Consider the following 21,777-nt stretch of genomic DNA (forward strand, 5'->3'; position numbering starts at 1 on the left):
GACCGATCCCTGAGCAGGGTGAAAACCATGAAAAAAAAAACCAAAAAAAGCAGAATTTTGCCAATTCCTGCCCTACCCCACATCTGGGCGGATTAAATTAAATCCGTGCCCTGGGGCTCTCCTGTGGGGCGTCCTTAGGGGATTTATGGGAACGCCGGGATGCAGATGGGGCCGGGCTGGGATTTTCCTGGCGTTTCCAGCGATTTTCATTAAATCCTCGTGTTCCAATTTGTCACCAGAGCGGGGCCGGGGGCAGGAGGAGCTCAGCGCGACCTCGGCTCAGGGTGTGGGATGGAATCCATGGGGAACCCTAAAGGATGGTCCTGCCTGGTGTTTGGGATGGAATCTGTGGAGGAATCCTAAAGGACAGCCCTGCTTGGGGTTTGGGATTGAATCCTTGGGGAAATCCAGCCCTGCTGTCTTTTAGGATTGTTTTTCCCAACAATTCTTCCCTGGGATGGGCTGCGATGGAATTCCTGAGGAATCCATGCCTGCTCCATCCCTGGAATTGTCCCAGCCCAGGTTGGAATTGTCCCTGGATGAGCTTTTCCCAAAGCGGGAAAACTCATCCCGATGAGTTTGGGAATGACCTGCGGGAATGACCTGCGATGGCTTCACATTCGCAAAATTCCCGTTTATGTTCCCAAAATTCCCATTATTGGTGGTTTTCACCAACGATTCTTCCCTGGGATGGGCTGGGATGGGATTCCTGAGGAATCCATGGCTGCTCCATCCCTGGAATTGTCCCGGGTGGGCCAGGCTGGAATTTCAACTCTTCGCCACCCGGACCATTCCATGCTCGGCAATTCCCAGTTCCTGGCCCCGGGGTTGGGCAGGGACATTCCCGGGACATTCCCGGGACATTCCCAGGGACATTCCCAGGGACATTTCCAGGATATTTCCAGGACATTCCCGGGGCATTCCCGGGGCATTCCCGGGACATTCTCAGGGACATTTCCAGGGACATTTCCAGGACATTTTCAGGGTATTTCCAGGACATTCCCGGGATATTCCCGGGACATTTCCGGGAACATTTCCAGGGACATTTCCAGGACATTCCTGGGACATTCCCAGCCTGGAAGGGTCCGGGGGCAGCCTCAGCCCCAGCTGGAATTATGGCCCTGAGCAGGGATCGGGCAGGAATTCCAGCAGCGTTTATTGGGAATTGTCATCACTCTGGCGGGAACAGGATCCAGATGTTGGCATGGAAATTGGGAAGGTGAAGGGTGGAGATTCCGGGGTGGGGGAGCCGCTCCCGGTGATTTATTGGGGTCTAAAATCCACTGGATTTGGGAAGGGGACAGGGTTATTCTATAATTTTTTATTCCGTTCCATTCCTTTTATTTTATTTTATTTTATTTTATTTTATTTTATTTTATTTTATTTTATTTTATTTTATTTTATTTTATTTTATTTTATTTTATTTTATTTTATTTTATTTTATTTATTTTATTTTATTCCCAGGAGAGCTTTGGGATGAAGGGAAGAGAAACTTCCAGATCCATCATCTCTCCTCCAACCCCTTTTCCCCTTATCCCAGCCACAATCCCAGGGATCTCAGAGTTTGGGATGAAGGGAAAATTCCATCCCCACCATCCCCTCTCCCCTTATCCCGTTCCCCCACATCTGTCCGGAGCCCCTGGATGAATTAATTAATCACTTTGATGAGGATGTTAAATCTTCGCGCCTAATTAGGGGCTGATGGATGGCGGCGCGTGGCGCTGCCGGTGATTTACTCAGGCTGGAGCTGCGGAATTCCCGATTTTCCCTCTTTTCCTGCCTCTCCCCGCTCCCACCGTGAGGTCCCGGTGTGACATTGCCTGCCAGGGGGAAATCTGGGAAAGATGGAAAAGCTGGGAAATATTGGAAATATGGAAAATCTGGGAAAGTATGATCAATAAGGGAAATAAAGCTGGGAAAGCTGGAAAGTATGCGAAATATGGAAAATATGGGAAATATGGACAATATGGAATGGGTGGGAAAGCTGGAAAGTATGGGAAATACGAGAAAGCTGGGAAATATTGGAAATATGGAAAATAAAGCTGGGAAATATGGAAAGTATGGAAAATAAAGCTGGGAAAACTGGAAAAGCTGGGAAAGCTGGAAAATATTGAAAATATAGATAACAAAACTGGGAAAGCTGGGAAATATGGAAAATATGGAATAGCTGGGAAAATATAGAAAAGCTGGAAAATCTAGAAAAGCTGGGGAAACGGGGAATCTAGAAAACCTATTAAATCTGGGAGATCTAGAAAATCTGGGAGATCTGGAAAGCCTAGAAAAGCTGGGGAATCTAGAAAGGGTGGGAAAGCTGGGAAATGTGGGAAATGTTGGAAAACTCAGAAAATCTGGGAAAGCTGGAAAAACTAGAAAAGTTGGGGAAACTGGAAAATCTAGAAAAGCTGGGAAAGCTGGGAAAGCCGTCAGGGAAGGGAGAGCCTCAGGGCGCTGAAATTCCCGAATTTTCCTCCTGGAGATTCCGCCAGGGAATTCCCTCTCCCCTTCCCCATGGGAGCAGAGAGACCAGGCCCAGGCTGAGGGAATTCGGGGAGGATTTGGGGCTCTGAATTCCCAAATTTCGGCCTTTTCCCGCTAGAACAATCCCAATCCCGAGCCCAGGAGGTGTTCCCAAATCCCAGAAAAATGGGATCAGAGTGATCCCGGGGTTTGGGGAGCTCTGGGATCCCCACAGCTGCCAGGTGTTCCAAAATCAGCCTTGCATCCTCAATCCTCAATTTTTGGGAAATTCCAGTGAAATCCTCATTATCCCCAAACTTCTGCCCCGTGCCTTCCTACAGGAGAAATTCCTGCCAGGAGAAGTTTCCCACACGGATTTTTAGGGCCAGGAGTGGGATTTGGACGGTCCCTCCCAGCTGGGAATATTCCGTGAGGAATTTGTTCAGACCAAAGCCTGGTTCCACTTTCCGGGCCCGACTCATCAAAATTCGGCTCACACGCGTGGAAACGACACCAAAATCCCGGATTTTGGGATGAGAGAGGGAAGCACAAATCTGGGGGTTTGGGGTGTTGGGGATTCCGGCAAAATCCAGGCCTGGCTTGTGGGAAAACGGGATCCCGGCTGGCGAGGGGGTGAGAATTCCCTCGGAATTCCATAAAAATCCACAATCGTCATGGAATTCCCTGGTGCAGATGAAAAGCCATCCCTGGAGCCCAGCAGAATTCCATTCCATTCCATTTGCAGCTGCTCGGAAGAAAAAAAAAATAAATAAAATAAAAGGAATAACAAAAATTCCTCATGAATAAATATAAGGGAAAGGGTGGGGAGGGAAATTAAAAAAATAATAATAATAAAAGGAGTAAGGAATTCCTCATGAATAAATATAAGGGAAAGGGGGGGAAATTAAAAAAATAAATAAAAGGAATAAGGAGTTCCTCATGAATAAATATAAGGGAAAGGGGGATAAAAAAATAAAAAAAAATTTAAAAAAAAGGATGCCAAGAACAAAAGAAGAGGAAGTTCAGGGGAGCTTTCATCTCAGGGGGAAAAAATGTAATTAATGCAAAATCTGCCGCAGCAGGGCTGGGCGGATCCGGCATCAGAGATAAGGAATTTTTGGGGAATAAGGACAGCCATAAAATGCAATTCCTGCGCTGTCAGCACGGAGGGGTCGGCGTGGGGGAACCCACAAAGTTCCTGCCCGGCCGCCTTTGATCCCCAAATTCCTGGGAAAAGGGCAGGTTTGGGGGGAGAGAGGGGGTGAGGGGAAAGGGAACGGATCTGAGGGGAAAAAGGGCTGTTTTTGAGGGGAAAAGCCCATTTTTAGGGGGAAAAAAGGCCCATTTTTGAGGGCAAAAGGGCCCAGTTTTGAGGGAAAAAGGATATTTTTAAGGGAAAAAGTGCCTGGTTTTGAGGGGAAAAGAGTCCAGTTTTTAGGGGGGAAAGAGTAAATTTTAGGGGGAAAAGGGCCTGGTTTTGAAGGGAAAAGAGTCCCATTTTGAGGGAAAAGGTGTCCATTTTTGAGGGGGAAAATAGTCCAGTTTTGTGGGGGAAAGCCCATTTTTAGGAGAAAAGGGCCTGGTTTTGAGGGGGGAAAGAACCAATTTTTGAGGGGAAAAACCCTTTTTTGAGGGGAAATGGGCCTGGTTTTGAGAGGGAAAAGAGCCAATTTATCACTGGAAAAGCCCATTTTTAGGGGGAAAAAGTCCACTTTTGAGGGGAGAAGCCCATTTCTAGGAGAAAAGGGCCTGGTTTTGAGGGGAAAACAGTCCAGTTTTCAGTGGGAAAGAGCAAATTTTTGGGGGGAAAGGCCCATTTTTGAGGGGAAAAGCTCATTTTTAGGAGAAAATGGCCTGGTTTTGAGGAGAAACTGCTGTTTTTGAGGAGAAAGAGGCCCTTTTTGAGGGAAAAATAGTCCAGTTTTGAGGGGAAAGAGGTCATTTTTGAGGGGAAAGGACATTTTTTGAGGGCAAAGTGCCATTTTTGAGGTGAAAGAGGCCATTTTTGAGGGGAAAGTTCCATTTTTGAGGGGAAAGTTCCATTTTTGAGGGGAAAGTTCAATTTTTGAGGGGAAAGTGCCGTTTTTGAGGGGAAAGTTCCATCTTTGAGGGGAAAGTGCCGGTTTTGAGGGCAAAGTGCCGGTTTTGAGGGGAAAAGAGACATTTTTGAGGGGAAGGTGCCTGGTTTTGAGGGATGCCATTGCTGCTTCTGGCCCAGCCCGATCCGATCTGGGATTCTGTGTTTAAAAACCCCAACCGTGACCCAGCCCCACAGCTCCGGCATCTCCCACCAGATTTCCTGCCCTGGAACTCCCTGCCCTTATCTCCTCCCGCTGATCCCTTATCTCTGAGATAGGAGCAAACCTCGCATTCACAAATTCCGGGGATGGATCAAAGGCTGGGAATGGCTTCGGGAGTGCTGGGGAAGGGGAAATCGGGAATATTTGGGGGGAAAAGAGGCTCCTTGGGAGCGAATCAGAGTTTGATCCACCAGGGTGGAATTTTGGGGATCCGCAGTCCCTCAGCAGGACTGGGACGGTTCTGCTCCTTCAGATTTGGGGTTTTTTGGGGTTTTTGAGGCGGTTTCCCCTCCAGGAGGGTGGGAGATCCGCTGGGCAGCACCTGTGGGCCGGGATTCCTGCAGGATTCCGGGGCCATGGAATGGTTCCTGCAATGGAGCCACAGCCAGGGAAGGGATTTATCCTTTGTTGTTTTAGGCTGAGAGCTCCGAGATAAATGACAGCTCCGAAGATGCTTTTCAGCACTTCATAAATCACCCGCCAGCTGGGCAGTCTCACCTCAGAAACATCTCCCTTTTTTTGCTTTCCTCCTTTTTTTCATTCCTCTTTTTTTTTCTTTCCTCCTTTTTTTCATTCCTCCTCTTTTTATTCCTCTTTCTTTCCTTTCCTCCTCTTTTTATTCCTCCTTTTTTCCTTTCCTCCTCTTTTTATTCCTCCTTTTTTACTTTCCTCCTTTTTTTAATTCCTCTTTTTTTTTCTTTCCTCCTTTTTTCTTTCCTCCTTTTTTATTTTTCTTTTTTCTTTCCTCTTTTTTCATTCCTCCTTTTTTTTTTTTCTTTCCTCCTTTTTTCTTTCCTCCTTTTTTATTTTTTTTTTCCCTTTCCTGCTTTTATTTCTTTCCTCCTTGTGCTGTAACTCCAGTTCCTGATGGAAAAACGATCTCCAGATCCTAAATAGTCTCTGCATCCTCAACAGGACAAAACAGACTAAAAAGGATAAAACAAGGTCTGGATCCTAAATAAGATAAATCAGGCTCTGGATCCTAAATAAACCCAAACACGCTCTGGATTTTATTCCTGGTTGGATAAACCTGCTGTGAATGTGGGGCAAAATGTGGCTTTTTTGGGCCATCTGAATTTCCCCACGCTGGGGCAGCTCTGGAGCAAGAGGAACGTGGCAGAGCCAAAGGGAAGGAGCAGAGTGGGAAGGAAAGGGGGTAAAAATGAGGATAAAAGGTGCAGCTTTCGGACCCTGGGGTGGCTGTGAAGGAGCCCAGGCCTGCAGGATGCCGAGCTCGGGCAAATTCCGGATCCTCAGCAGATGTTCCAGGGGTTCTGGGCCTTGGCAAACGTCTGCAGGCGTGGGGAATGGTCCTGCAGGGAAAAACGTCATTTCTGAAAGGAAAATGTCATTCCTGCATGGAAAAATGTCATTCCTGCATGGAAAAATATCATTTCTGCAAGGAAAATGTCATTCCTGCATGGAAAAATGTCATTCCTGCATGGAAAATATCATTTCTGCAAGGAAAATGTCATTCCTGCACGGAAATATGTTGTTCCTGCACGGAAATATGTTGTTCCTGCATGGAAAAATGTCATTCCTGCATGGAAAATATCATTTCTGCAAGGAAAATGTCATTCCTGCATGGAAAAATGTCATTCCTGCATGGAAAAATGTCATTCCTGCATGGAAAATATCATTTCTGCAAGGAAAATGTCATTCCTGCATGGAAAAATGTCATTCCTGCATGGAAAATATCATTTCTGCAAGGAAAATGTCATTCCTGCACGGAAATATGTTGTTCCTGCACGGAAATATGTTGTTCCTGCATGGAAAAATGTCATTCCTGCATGGAAAATATCATTTCTGCAAGGAAAATGTCATTCCTGCATGGAAAAATGTCATTCCTGCATGGAAAAATGTCATTCCTGCATGGAAAATATCATTTCTGCAAGGAAAATGTCATTCCTGCATGGAAAAATGTCATTCCTGCATGGAAAATATCATTTCTGCAAGGAAAATGTCATTCCTGCAGGAAATATGTTGTTCCTGCACGGAAATATGTTGTTCCTGCATGGAAAAATGTCATTCCTGCATGGAAAATGTGGTTTATGCAAGGAAAAAATGTAATTTCTGGAAGGAAAAATGATCCTGCATGGAAAATGTCATTCCTGCAAGGAAAATGTTGTTCTTGCATGAAAAGTGTCATTTCTGCATGGAAAATGTAATTTCTGGAAGGAGAATGTTGTTCCTGCATGGAAAATGTCATTCCTGCATGGAAAAATGTCATTTCTGGAAGGAGAGTGTTCCTGCTGAGGGGCTGAGCCTCGCTCAGGGGAGGCTGCGGCGCTGTGGTTTGGGCAAAAATGCCTTTGAATGGTGAGAAAAAGGAATTTATGGAACAGGGGCGGAAATCAGGCTGGCAGATGGGGGCTTGGGAGTGTGGGAGTGGAGAAATGGAGAAATGGAGAAATGGAGAAATGGAGAAATGGAGAAATGGAACAATGTAGGAATAAAGAACAGAAAAATGTGGAAATCTAGAAACACAGGAGTATGAAAATAACAGAGGATGGAAACAGAGAAATGCACAAATATACAAGTATGGGAATATAGAAATATAGAAATGTAGAAATACAGAAATCAAGATTCCCACCAGGAATCAGAAACTCCGTGGTAGATCCTGGAACCAGCCCAGACCCCCAAAATCTGGAATATTTCACAACTTTGTGCATCCTGACCCTTTCAGGATGGATTAAACAGGAGCAGCCTCTCCTCTGCTTGGCCCAGAGATGGGGAAATTTGGAAATTTGGGATTTTTGGAAATCCACATCTCTGAATTCCTTCTGTGGGTTTAACTCGGGGAAGTTAAAGGAGAGGAACATGGGAAGTGTTTGTGCAAGCCTGGAGGTGTTTCCTCATGGAATGAGTGGTGACAGATTATCTGGAGCTGCCACCCTTTATCAGCCTGGTGTCTGTAGGGTCAGGTGCCCGAACCCCAAATCCCGGTGTTTGTGTGTCTGCAGATTCAGGTGCCCGAACCCCAAATCCCGGTGTTTGTGTGTCTGCAGATTCAGGTGCCCGAACCCCAAATCCCGGTGTTTGTGTGTCTGCAGATTCAGGTGCCCGAACCCCAAATCCCGGTGTTTGTGTGTCTGCAGATTCAGGTGCCCAAACCCCAAATCCCGGTGGTTTTCTGTCTGTAGGGTCAGGTGCCCAAACCCCAAATCCTCAGTGTTTTCTTCCCTGACCCCATTAGTTAGAGGTGAATTTAAAGCCTTAAAACAATGGGGAAAGTGGGGGAAATGGGGGAAAATAAGAAAAAATCAATATTTAAAAAAAAAAAGAAGAAGAAAGAAAAACCAAGGGGAAGAAGCATAATCTCCCCTGTCGCTATCTGAGGAACACAAGAACCACTTGACCCCGCGGCCCCGGCCCCGGCCCGCCAGCACCGGGGCTCCGGGAGGGGCCGAGCCCGGCCGGCAGCTGCCCCCGGGTGATGGATCGGGCCGGACCCGGTGAAGGATCGGGCCAGACCCGGGTGATGGATCCGACTGGATCCGGTGATGGATCGGGCCAGACCCGGTGAAGGATCGGGCCAGACCCGGTGATGGATCGGGCCGGACCCAGTGAAGGATCGGGCCGGACCCGGTGAAGGATTGGGCCGGACCCGGTGATGCATCGGGACAAACCAGGACACGCACAGGGCAGGCAGGGAGCCCTGTGAACAATCCCGGGACAGGATCCAGGCGGGCAGGGAGCCCCTGTGAATATCCCGGGATTGGGATCCGGGACAGGAACTGAGCAGGGAGCCCCTGTGAATATCCCGGGACTGGGATCGGGGCGGGCACAGAGCCCTGTGAATATCCCGGGACTGGGATCGGGGCGGGCACAGAGCCCTGTGAATATCCCGGGACTGGGATCCCGTACACGAACCGGGCACAGAGCCCTGTGAATATCCCGGGATAGGGATCCGGGCGGGCACAGAACCCTGTGAATATCCCGGGATAGGGATCCGGGCGGGCACAGAGCCCTGTGAATATCCCGGGATAGGGATCCAGGCGGGCACAGAGCCCTGTGAATATCCCGGGATTGGGATCCAGGCGGGCACAGAGCCCTGTGAATATCCCGGGATAGGGATCCAGGCGGGCACAGAGCCCTGTGAATATCCCGGGATTGGGATCCAGGCGGGCACAGAGCCCTGTGAATATCCCGGGATTGGGATCCCGTACACGAACCGGGCACAGAGCCCTGTGAATATCCCGGGATTGGGATCCGGGCGGGCACAGAACCCTGTGAATATCCCGGGATAGGGATCCGGGCGGGCACAGAGCCCTGTGAATATCCCGGGATAGGGATCCCGTACACGAACCGGGCACAGAGCCCTGTGAATATCCCGGGACTGGGATCCGGGCGGGCACAGAGCCCTGTGAATATCCCGGGATAGGGATCCAGGCGGGCACAGAGCCCTGTGAATATCCCGGGATTGGGATCCCGTACACGAACCGGGCACAGAGCCCTGTGAATATCCCGGGACTGGGATCGGGGTCCGGGCCGGGGGCAGCGCTGGCCAGGGGTGGCCGCGGGGCCGGGGCCATCGCTCAGGGCTGCCAGGGAACATCGCGGATCCAAACAGCGCCCGGCGCTCCCCGCGCCCTACACCAAACATTCGGCGGGCTCGTTTGATAATGTTTGTTTGGATTCGCTCCCCACCTGCGCGAGGGGCGGGCAGGACACAAATAACAGATAAAAAAGCTCTCCCGGGGGATCTTCGGGGATTTGTTTGTGATTTATGAGGCACGCGGAGAAGGGGTTTGCTGCGGGGAGCGGCTCTGAGCTGGTTTAACACCGTCAGGGAAACCCCGGCGCTGTGGTTTGGGAGGAACTCGCGCGGATCGTGAGGTGCTCACCCAAACTGTGATCGAATAATTGTGATTTAATCGGGACTAAATCGGCTCCTCTACCTCTGCCGGGATGGGGAAAAGGGAATGGAAGGGAATGGGGGAAAGGGGAATGGCAGGAGATTGGGGAAAGGGGAATGGAAGGGAATGGGAGAAATGGGAATTGAAGGAAATTGAAGGAAGGGATGGGGAAAAGGGGATTGAAGGAAAAGAGGAATGGAAGGAAAAGAGGAATGGAAGGAAATGGGAAAAGAGAATTTAAGGAAATGGGGAAAAGGGGAATTGAAGGAAATGGGAAAAAGGGGAATGGAAGGAAATGGGGAAAAGGGGAGTTGAAGGAAATGGGAAAAAGGGAATGGAAGGAGATGGAAAAAGAGGAATTGAAAGAAATGGGGAAAAGGGAATGGAAGAAAATAGGGGAAAGGGGAATTGGAGTCAGCCTCGCTTCCCTGGGCCTGAGCCAGCCCTGTTCCCTGCTGCTCCCTGAGCCAGAGCAGACCCCGAGCAGTCCAGGTTTGGGATGGTCTGGGCTCGGCTCCCCCCGGGGTGGCTCTGCTGGAATTGGTGCTCCAGAAATGCTCTGGAGCCAGTGGGGAACTGATCCAACCCAGAGGCGATTCCCTTATCCAGGCCTTTACTGCTCAGTGAGACCCGGAGCCCATTCCCTTGCCCAGATCCCCACTGGTCAGTGAAATCCAGAGCCCATTCCCTTGCCCAGATCCCCACTGGTCAGTGAAATCCAGAGCCCATTCCCTTGCCCAGACCTCGACTGGTCAGTGAGACCCAGAGACCATTCCCTGTCCACTCCTCCTCCTCTGTATTTCCCCTGGAATACAGAATTCTGTAGGAAAGGCAGAAATTTTGGGCTCTGACCTCTCAACCTGGCCAGAATTGGGAATTCTGGTTTTTCTGGGACTCCTCTCCCTCCCCACCCCAAATCCCAACCGAACCCAGCCTGGTCAGAATTGGGAATTTGGCCAGAATTGGGAATTCCGTGGTTTCCAGGGCTCTGTTCTCTCTCCACCCCAAATTCCAGGATTTGGGAACCAAACCTGGCCTGACCAGATCTGGAAATTTGGCCAGAATAGGGAATTCTGGTTTTTCCGGGGCTCCTCTCCCTCCCCACCCCAAATTCCAACCGAACCCAGCCTGGCCAGAACTGGGAATTTGGCCAGAATTGGGAATTCTGCTTTTTCCTGGGCTCTGTTCTCTCTCCAGCCCAAATTCCAGCTGAACCCAGCCTGGCCAGAACTGGGAATTTGGCCATAATTTGGAATTCTGGGTTTTCTGGGGCTCCTCTCCCTTCCCACCCCAAATTCCAGGATTTGGGAACCAAACCCTCCTGAAAATTATCATTATCTAATAATTCCTTCTAAAAAACCCCATAAATATTCAGTTTCCTCCTCATTTTCTCCGCCACTCTGAACATTTATTGATTTTTCCTCAATTCCCTGGCCAGAAAACCCCAAACACCGATTTCCACTGCCCAAACTCGAATTTAAAACCTCTTTTTAGCCAGAAAAAACCCCAATAAAATCAATTTCTTATCGCTTCTTACACAAAATAAAGCGAAGAGGAGGCGATCAGAGCGCGGTCGGAGATAAACCCGGGTTTATCTCGGGGCGATTGGGAGCGCGCCTGGCCTTGCGCAAGCCGGGCTCAAACCGGGGTAAAAGCGGGCGGGAACGGGGCCAGGAGCGCGGCCTGAGCCTTATCAGAGCTCGGTATTTGCTCTCCGATAACCTCTTGGTCCCAAAAAAATTAAAAAAAAAAAAAAAAAAAGGGAATTTTGTGCTCCTCGGGTTTCAAAATGCGATAAAGAACTAAAAAATGCGGAGCCTCCGAGAAACAACCCCACGCTGCTTTTTTATTTTAATTATTTTTATTAATTTTTGCTTTTTTCCCATTAAAAAATTCCCGTTTCTGGGAGTTATTCGGAGTTAAATTCTGGTTTTTGGCCCCGGAGGAGGAGGTGATGACTTGCGGGTGGGGAAGAGGAGAATGAAGGAATTTATTCCGAAATTTGAGGTTTTTCGCCGCCTTTGATCTGCAGCTCTGGCGGATTCCTCCCCATCGGCAGATCAAGGAGAATTTTTATCTGTTATTTTTTATTAAAATCCCCTTTTTGTGGTAACAGACAGCGCAAAAAAAAAAAAAAAAAAAAAAAATCCGCTTTTTATTTGATGTTCCGAGTGAGGAAACGCCCTCGGAATGTTCCCTCTGAAGTGGCCACATCACAGGAAAGGATTTACAAAAAGCAGAATAATTCAGGAATGCTGCAGGGGAAAAAGAAAAAAAAAATCGCATTTTTCTGCTGGGTTCTTGCCCAAGGAGGGAATTTCTCTGATTTTATGCAAAATGAGCTCGGCGGGGCTGAAAAACCAACAAATAAATTTAAAAAATATAAAAAATACAAAAACTCATTAGAATTGGGAATTGCGGGGTTCCCTTTCCTGGAAATTGGGAAAAATTCCCTGGGAAAATTCCCGACCCTCGGGAATAAATAAAGGGAATTATTCTCCCATTGTCTCTCCCAGGATTTGTCCAAAAATCGACATTTTCCTCAAAAATGTGAAACTTTGAGGAGTTTGAACAGGGCTGGGTTTTAAATTTGAGGAGAGGAAAAATAAAGGAAAAGGGAAAATTAAAATAGGGAAAGGAAAAGGAAAAAAATAAAAATAATATAAAATATAGCATGTGATTAAATGAAAATGTGAAAAAGAAAGTAAAATACAAAATGAAAACAAAATTTAATTTATTTTCGCTTAAAAAATAGAACCAAAAATGAAATGAAATTTGAAAATAGAATAGAATAGAATAGAATAGAATAGAATAGAATAGAATAGAATAGAATTCAGCCTCCACACCAGATTTTCCTGCAAAAACTCTCCCCCAAAAAAGACGGGAGGCGAATTTTATTGAGTTTTATATTAGTTTATGTTTATTGAATAATTTTCCCTTTTATTGAATTATATCCCCCCATTTTTCCTGAGGCAAACCAAACTAAACCCGAAGCCTGAATCCATTTATTGTTGGGTTTTGGAGAATTTTTTCCCCCTGGAATACCTGAATTCCTTAGGAAAACCTGGGGTTTTTTGGGGGTGGTTTTGATCTTCTAAAGAAATTTAAAATTCTACCAGGCAAGAAATGGGAATTCTGAATTTTGAATAAAAATTCTGAATTTTTATTAAAAGTGATGAGGGCAAGAATGGATTTTTTGCGGCTTTTTTGGTGCCAAATTCTGGATTTCAGGTAAAACTTTGATATTTCCTCTGGAAAATCCTTCCCTGGCTGCCTTCCCGCTTTTCCCAACAAATGGAATATGTGGAATTTATTAAACACGTGGAATATATGGGATATGTGGGATATATGGGATTTATGGAATAAATGGATTATATGGAATATATGGGATTTATGGGTTATATTAATTACATGGATTATATGGAATATATGGGATTTATGGGTTATATTAATTACATGGATTATATGGAATATATGGGATTTATTAAACGCATGGAATATATGGTATATGTGGGATATATGGCAAATATGGCATTTATGGGATATATGGAATAAATGGATTATATGGAATATATGGGATTTATGAATTATATTAATTATATGGATTATATGGAATATATGGGACTTATGGGTTGTATTGATTATATGGATTATATAGAATATATGGGATTTATTGGTTATATTAATTATATGGATTTTTATTATTTATATGTATTATTTGCGATATAAATCGTTGTCTATCATTTCTATAAAATAAATAAATGTGTAAATAGAAGATTTGGGATAAAACCCAACGGTGGCAATGAGGCCGAGCCTCCTTGGGGCTTCTCCACCCTGTGCCCACCCATTCCTGTCCCACAGGGACGCACCTGCGGGGTCCCGAAATTCCGGATCCCAAAGTCCCCGATCCCCAAATCCCCAAATCCCCAAATCCCTCATCCAGAAATCCTGCATCCCAAAATCCCGGATCCTGAAATTCCGGGTCCCCAAATCCCCAAATCCCTGGTCCCCAAGTCCCCAGATCCCCAAATCCCGGGTCTCCAAATCCCAAAATCCCGGGTCCCCAAATCCCAAAATCCCTGGTCCCCAGATCCCCAAATCCCGTGTCCCCAAGTCTCCAAATCCCAGGTCCCCAAATCCCAAAATCCCTGGTCCCCAGATCCCCAAATCCCGTGTCCCCAAGTCTCCAAATCCCGGGTCCCCAAATCCCAAAATCCCGGGTCCCCAAATCCCCAGATCCCTGGTGCCCAAATCCCGAATGGGGATGGGCTGGGAGCGCTGCTCGTTTTGGGAGGAATTCCAGGGAAAAAGGGATGGGCTTGGGAGCGCTGCTCGGTTTTTGGGGGGAAAAAGGGATAAGCCAGGAGAGCTGATCTTTTTTGGGTGAAAAAGGACTGAGATGAGAGCGCTGCTCCTTTTGAGGGGAAATAGGGTTGAGGTTAGAAAGCTGCTCTGTTTTTTGGGGGAAATTCTGGGGGGAAAAGGGTTGAGGTGAGAGTGCTGCTCGTTTTTGGGGAAATTCCAGGGAATAGGATCTGAGCTGGGAGCGCTGCTGCCTGTGGGGGGTTCCGGGGGTCGGGACGGGGCCGGGCGGTCCCGGGGGGGTCCCGGGGGTCCCGAGGGAAGGAGGAGGGGGCGGCGGCGGCTCCGGGGGATGTTCCGGAGGGTCCCTTTGAGTTTCAAATGAGATTCGCTGGCCTTTGTAGTGCCCGCCGGGCCGTGCCCTGCTGCTCACCCCGGCCCGGCCCCTCCTCGCCTGGCACCGCGCCCAATCCCGGGTCTAACCCGGCCTAGCCTGGTCCCCATCCCGGGCTTAACCCCATCCCCATCCCGGGTCTAACCCGGTCCCAATCCCGGGTTTAGCCGGGTCCCCATTCTGGGCCTAGCCCTGTCCCCATCCCGGGCTTAACCCCATCCCCATCCCGGTCCCCGCGCGTGTGTTTTGGGCTCGTTTTGTTGTTTTCCTTCCGACCTTTTGCAAATCGCGACTGTTAAAAATCCCCTTTTCACCTTTTCCCCCCGATGTTTTCCCCCTCTTATCTCGGGGCTAATTGGCCTCTCTAAAATCTCTTCTCGAGAGCAAATCCCGCTCCTGTCCCGGCCCCACTCCCAGGGGTGCTCCGAGACCCAAATCTGGGCGGTTTTGAGCCTTTTTTGGGATGGCAGAGTTTGTTTTAGCGTTTTCCCCCTGACCTTTTGCACATCGCGACTGTAAGAAAATCCCCTTTTCACCTTTTCCCCCCGATGTTTTCCCCCTCTTATCTCGGGGCTAATTGGGCTCTCCAAACCCCTTTTTTCCGAGAGAAAGGAGCGTGTCAGAGCGGGCCGAGATTTTATCTGGGGGCCGAATCCGCAGCAGGTACTTCCCTCCTCACCCTCACCCTCATCCCTCATCGCTCACCCCGCCGAGCAGATTCGCAAATTTACCCAGGGCCGAACAATGGATGCTCCTGGCAGCCCCTCTGTTGACTTGTTTAGAAATCCCGGAGGCGTTTCGAGGTAAAAAGGTCAGAGCTGCACCGGGCCCTCCCTGGAGGTAAAATTTGATTTATTCTGGGCCAAATCCCCCGTTAGGGCCGGCCTTGGGGGAGCTGAAGGGAGCGAACTGCGTTTGACGCTTTGGTTTTGGGGTTTGGAGGGCGAGAATTCGGGATAAACCCGAAATTCAGAAAAGAATTCAGAAAATCAGGAATTCCTCCCATCCCCAGCGCGTCCCGGGTTCCGCGGGTGCGAATTCCCGATTTTCACCCCGGGGATGAAAAAGGGGACGATTTCCTGCTCTCATCGGGCCGGGAAATGAGGGCAGAATTCCAGCCGGGATTCCAGGAAAAGGGATCGGCCCCTTTGTTCGGGGGAACAGCCGCGGATTTTCCTTCCTCCTCCTCCTCCTCCTCCATCCCAGGCCCCGCACCCCGCAACTCCCAGAGGTTCCCACCGGGCTGAAAAGACGCGAATTGAGGGTGGGGAACAAAAAAATAAAAATCAACTTTATTGGGCTGAGGTAGCTCGGTGTGGGGGCGCGGGGATCGGACGGGGGAAGCGCTCGGCTTTTCCCGATAATTCCATTTTCACCCGCAGGTTTCGGTCCCGAACCCCGCCGGGGAGGGAGGCCGCGGGTTAATCCCGGGTTTATCTGGCCCCGATGAGCCCGGGGGAAGGCGCTGCGGGCTCTGGGGCAGCCCCGGGCTCCTTCCCTCGGTAACGGAGCCCCGTCCCCTCCTCCGCCCGCAGCAGCAAAAATCGCGTCGTAAAAAGAACCCTGTACAGCAGAAATAGTGCAAAACGGGAGCGGGAAATTGCGCTTTTTCTCTTTTTTTTTTTTTTTTTTTTTTTTTTTCCTTATTTTTTTCTTTCTTTCCTGAGGGTTTGGGTATTGGAGAGGCCTCGAGCGTCTTAGGCGCCCCGGGTCTCGTTTCAAGCTCTACAATCAGGAAATAAAAGGGAAAGGAAAGGGGAAAACGGCCGAAACTTTTTTTGTGTGTGTTTTTTTTTACATTCTCACAAGGAGGAAAAACGCATCGGGCGGGGGGGAGAGGGAAAAAATTCATTGCGCTCGTTTGTCCAAAGGGGAGCGAACTAAATTAAAGTTTTTTTTATGCTTTCCCTGGAGTTGAAAGTGCAGTTCCTAAAGGGGAAGGGGAAAGGCAGAGAAGTCCCTGAGACTCGGAAATTCGTGAATTGCTCCGGCCGCGGCTCCTTGGGAGCGCAGCGCCTGCAGAGGGGCCATAAATAAGGAGAGACGGGCGTGGGGACAGCCCCGAGGGTCCTGGGGGGCTCGGGGACAGCCCCGAGGGTCCTGGGGGGCTCAGGAGGAGCCGGAGCTGGGCGAGGCCTCGGGCGAGGATTGATCCGAGCCCTGGTCCTTGGGCGCCCTGCGGGCCGCGGCCGGGGCCAGCCCTTCCTTCTCCCTCTTCTTCTGCTTCATCCTCCGGTTCTGGAACCAGATCTTCACCTGCGTCTCGTTGAGCTCCAGGGTGGCGGCGATCTCCACCCTGCGGGCCCGCGTCAGGTACTTGTTGAAGTGGAACTCCTTCTCCAGCTCCGTCAGCTGCTTGGTGCTGAAGTTGGTGCGGATGGCGTTGGGCGGCCCCAGCAGCCCCAGCTCCGACGTTTTGCCTGGAAAAAAACCAAAAACCACCAGGGCAGGAGGGGCCGGAGCGATCCCGTCCCTGAGGGGTGTCCTGTCCCCTTCTCCGCGCTCCCGCCCGGCCCCGCTCGGCCTCAGCCCGGCTCGGGGCTCCGGGCTCGGCTTTTCCCGGAGATCCACACGGAGATCCGTCCGGAGATCCATCCGGACATCCCTCCCCTCATCCTCCCGGCTTGGCTTTTCCTGGGATCCGTTCCCTGGATTTTTCCCGCAGGATCCATCCCCTCATCTTTCCGGATCTGCTTTTCCCCCTGAGATCCATCCCCTGGTTTCCCCCTGGGATCCATTCCCTGCATTTCCCCCCTGGGATCCATCCCCTGGGTTTTCCCCTTCGATTTCTCCCCCAGGATCCATTCCCCGGATTTTCCCCCTGGGATCCATCCCCTGAGTTTTTCCCCTTGGGTTTTTCCCCTGGGTTTTCCCCCGGGATCCATCCCCTGAGTTTTTCCACCCAGGATCCATCCCCTGGATTTTCCCCTGGGATCCATTCCTTGAGTTTTTCCCCCGAGATCCATCCCTTGGATTTTCTTCCTGGGATCCATCCCCTGAGTTTTCCCCCTGGGATCCATTCCCTGGATTTCCCCTGAGTTTTCCCCCTGGGATCCATTCCCTGGATTTTCCCCCTGGGTGTTGCCCCGGGATCCATCCCCTGGATTTTTCCCCTGGATTTTTCCCCTGAGTTTTCCCCCTGTGATCCATTCCTTGGGTTTTCCTCCAGGATCCATCCCCTGGGTTTTTACCCCGCTTTTTCCCCCAGGATCCATCCCCGCACCCCGCAGGAAGGGCTGGAAGGGGAGGAGGAGGAGGGTGATGATGGCGGGGGAGGAGGAGGAGGAGGAGGAGGAGGAAGGCCGGGGTTTAAGGGAAGGTGGCGAGGAAGGAAGTGGAACAATGGAGGAGGGGATGGAAGGCACGGCTGAGGAAGCGCCGGGCGTTTCCTGCTCCGAGCTGGGCTCGAATCAGCCCCGGGCCTGCGGGACGCCGAGCTCGGGGAGCTCGGTGGGATGTGATGGGAAATCTCCGGGTGGGGGGTTCGGAAAAAGGCCCCAAAACTCCAAAAACCCCAACCCAAAGACCAAAAAACCACCTCAAAACTCAACTAAACCCCCCAAGCCAAACCAAAACTCCAAAAACCCAACCAAACCCAACCCAAAGACCAAAAAACCGCCTCAAAACTCAACTAAACCCCCCAAAACCCAACTAAACCCTCAAAACCCCCAACACCCAACCAAACCCAACCCAAACACCAAAATACCACCTCGAAACACAACTAACCCCCCCAAAGCAAACCAAAACCCCAAAAAACCCAACCAAACTTAACCCAAACACCAAAAAAAACCCCCCAAAACGCATCCAAACCCTCAAAACCCAACCAAACCCCTCAAAACCCAACCAAACCCAAGTTAACCCAACTCAACCCAGTGCTCCATTGGAAGAGGACCCCGAACCCTCGGGAACCCAGCCCTGCCCGGCCCCGCGCCCCACACTCACCTGTTTTGGGGGGGTTCCTCTTCACCCTCATCCACTCGAAGGTCTGCGCTGCCCCGGCCCTGGCGCCGGGCTCGGGGTGCCCCGGAGGCTCCGGCTCCTCCAGCAGAGCCCCCGAGATGTCCCCGTAGAGGCCGGGCAGGTACGCGGGGCCCGCGGGCGGCTCCGGGCCCAGGCCGGGCTGGAACGGCCCCGCGGCCCCGCAGAACCCCTCGGGCAGCGAGGCCGAGCCGTACCCGGAGGGCCCCGGGAAGAAAATCCCGTCCGAGTCGTGCTGGCCCAGGTAGAGCTGCGGGTAACCCTGGGCCGGGTACGCGGGGCCGGGGAAGCGGGACGAGGAGGACGAGGAGGAGGAGGAGGAAGGAGGGTGGAAGCCGTGCTGGGCGAGATGCCCGGCGGGGCCCGGCGGGCCGAAGGCACCCTCGGAGCTCGGAGCGGGGCTACCTGAGCACGGCGGGAAGGACGGGCAGGGCTCGGGGAAGGCGGCGGCGCTGCCGCGGTTACAAATTGCGAACTCCACGAAGGAGTTCATGGCGGTATTGTCCATCTGCCAGTGATGGAGGAGGGTCAGCCCGTTTTGGGGGGCGACGCCGCCTGCCCTCCAACCTTTGGGCCGTCTGTCAAAGCTGGGAAACTTCCTGCCGGGCATGGGGGGACCCCGCGGAAGCGCGGCCCGGCCGGGGGGGACCCCGCGGGCGGAGCGGGCCCAGCCCAATGAGCGAAGTTCGCGGCCGGCTCCGCGCTCATCCATCACGGGCCTGACATTTGCATGACAAAGGGGCTTCAATCAAACCCGGCCCATCAATCTGATAACAACACGGACGCGTCAAAACCTTCTCCTCAAAGACTTTAAAAGAGAGCGGGGTGCGGGGGGAAGGATCGCGCTGACCCGCGAGTGGTTTTTAAGTGCTAAAAAGGGCCCCGGGTGATGCGGGCAGCGGCTTCAGGCGCGAGTTGTGACTTTAAAAGGTTTTTTCCCCCCGATGCCGGCTCGGTGTGAGGGGAAGAAAAGGGGGCGAGGGGACGATGGGGAGGTGTGAGCACAAAAGGATGCTCGGGTGCGCTTTGATTCGTTTGGGAACTTCTCCCCGCAAAGCGCCCCGGCCTTTTCCGGGATGCTCAAAGCTGCCCGAGAAAATCCCGCTCGGTTTTCGCTTTAATCTGGGCTTTGTGCGCGGTAAAAGCGCCCTAATTAAATCAACATTCTAATGAGAGGCCAAATAAAGTTAGCGAGGGCAGAGCGGCCTCGGCTGGAGCCGCGCCAGGCCCGGCCGGGCAATTCCGGGATGGGAACTGAAACCGAGCCCGGCCGGTCCCACCTGGGACCTTCCCGTCCCTCCGCGCGCTAAAACCGGGGCTGGGGGCTCAGTATTGCACATTCCCTGCTAAAACCGGGTTTAGGGGCTCACCCACTGCACATTCCCTGCTAAAACCGGGTTTAGGGGCTCACCCACTGCACATTCTCTGCTAAAACCGGGTTTAGGGGCTCACCCACTGCACCTTCTCTGCTAAAACCGGGTTTAGGGGCTCACCCACTGCACATTCTCTGCTAAAACCGGGTTTAGGGGCTCACCCACTGCACATTCCCTGCTAAAACCGGGTTTAGGGGCTCACCCACTGCATGTTCCCCACTAAAAACGGACTCAGGGGCTCAGGCACTGCACATTCCCTACTAAAGCAAGGAATTCACCTCGGGAATTTGGTGTTTAGGGGCTCACGTTCTGCACAGTCCTGACCAAAACCGTGTTTAGGGGTTCACGCACTGTACACTCCCTTCTAAAGCTGATTTTTCGGGTCTCACGCACCACAAATTCCTGACTGAACCCGGGGTTTTAGGGTTTCATGTACTGCACAGTCCCTACTGAAACCGGGAATTCGGGAATTTGGTTTTTAGGGGTTCACGCACCACACATTCCTGACTAAGTCCGGGTTTTAGGGGCTCACACAACACACGCTCCCAAACAAAACCGATTTTAGGAGCTCCTTTACTGCACACTCCCTCCCAAACCCATTTTTAGGGATTTCTGTACCGCAAAATCTCTCCCAAACCCGGTTTTAGGGGTTCCTGTACTGCACATTCCATCCCAAAACCATTTTTAGGGATTTCTGTACCGCACAATCCCTCCCAAACCCGGTTTTAGGGGTTCCTGTATTGCACACCCCTTCCCAAACCCATTTTTAGGGGCTCACACACCCCACACTCCCTCCCAGACCCATTTTTAGGGATTTCTGTACCCCACACTCCCTCCCAAACCCATTTTTAGGGGCTCACACACCGCATACTCCCTCCCAAACCCGGTTTTAGGGATTTCTGTACCCCACACTCCCTCCCAAACCCATTTTTAGTGGTTCACACACCCCACACTCCCTCCCAAACCCATTTTCAGGCGTTCCCAGCCCCTCCGGGTCACCCAGCCCGGCTTTGCTGGGCGCTGCCGTCCCCAGCTGAGGAGGAGGAGGAGGAGGAGGGCAGAGCCTGCCTCCAGGCCGGGCCCGGAGAATGGGAACAGGGCCGGGACACGTTTATTTGCTTGTTCGGCCGAGGGGGACAAGGGCGGACGCCCACGGCCATTTGTTCCTGTCAGGGATTTACGGCCCGGCCACGCTCCGGGAGCGGCTCCGCTGCCTCTGCCCGGGCCAAAAGTTCACCCCGAGAGCCAAACCCGGCCGCGAAAATCCATTTTCGTTCATCCCGCACGTTAAGGGGAACATTTGGTGCCAAATTCCACCCTGGCATCGATATCCGTCCCTCTTTTCAAGCCCAAAATTTGATTTTTTTAATCCACTTCCAGCCCCCGTTCTTCCGTTAAAAAATTAAAGTTTCCATTCTTGCGCCTGTTTATTCATTTAGTCCCGCTCTGCCTGGGGATGAGAGGCCCCAAAATGAGAATATTTTAAATATAAACGGTCTTCAGAACTCTCTCCTGCCTTCTTTGCATAACTCCAAGCGGCGCTCCCGTCATTCCCCTGGCAGCAAAAATCGATTTCTAATTCGATTCCTTTGATATTTCGTTGCGTTCGGGTTCAAACGGGTGATTTACGGCCGTAAAACGAAAAAAGTAAAAAGAGAAAATGCAGATGTTTATTCCGGCCTGGAGCCCGTGGGTTTGAGGTTCCTGATGGTTTCCCACCGCTGCTGCATCAAAGGGATTATTTTAAATTAACATCACCAAAAATCGCGATTTTCTTCAACTTTTCCTCCAGGCCAAACCTAAATTAGAGCTGAGATGAAAAATCCGATTTTATTTTTGTTTGTTTGTTTGTTTTGGGGGATGGGACAGGGGACTCAAAATTGGAGCCGGAATTGGCGAAATTGTGCAAAATTCAGCCTGAAATGGGGACGGGTATTGGAGCTGGGGTTTAGGGCTGGGATGGCTTCGGGAATTTGAGTGTTTAAAATAACATTTTGGGGTTAAACGCAACTTTTTGGAGGTTAAGTGTAACTTTTTTAGGGAAGCCTCAATTAGAGCTGAGGTGAAAAACCCGAATTTTTATTTTTTGTGTGGATGGAAAGGTCGGATGGGAC

General features: G+C 50.8%; 1 protein-coding gene across 1 annotated transcript; it reads right to left on the reverse strand.

Moving 5' to 3' along the window:
- Positions 1–16,421: 16,421 nt before the first annotated feature.
- HOXB1 (homeobox B1) lies at positions 16,422–18,798 on the reverse strand. Its single transcript, XM_059488972.1, has 2 exons — positions 18,255–18,798; positions 16,422–16,732 (listed from the first exon to the last, which is right to left on the reverse strand). The coding sequence occupies exons 1-2, from the start codon at positions 18,796–18,798 to the stop codon at positions 16,422–16,424; spliced, it is 855 nt and encodes a 284-aa protein (XP_059344955.1).
- Between the last annotated feature and the right edge of the window lie 2,979 nt (positions 18,799–21,777).

This window comes from Ammospiza nelsoni, chromosome 26 (assembly GCF_027579445.1).
Source record: "Ammospiza nelsoni isolate bAmmNel1 chromosome 26, bAmmNel1.pri, whole genome shotgun sequence".
NCBI classification, from domain to species: domain Eukaryota; kingdom Metazoa; phylum Chordata; class Aves; order Passeriformes; family Passerellidae; genus Ammospiza; species Ammospiza nelsoni.

Coding starts and splice junctions, on each gene's coding strand:
- HOXB1 (XM_059488972.1), bottom strand. CDS start 18,798: ATGGACAATACCGCCATGAACTCCTTCGTGGAGTTCGCAATTTGTAAC. Junction 16,733..18,254: donor GAGGAACCCCCCCAAAACAG/GTGAGTGTGGGG, acceptor GTTTTTTTCCAG/GCAAAACGTCGGAGCTGGGG.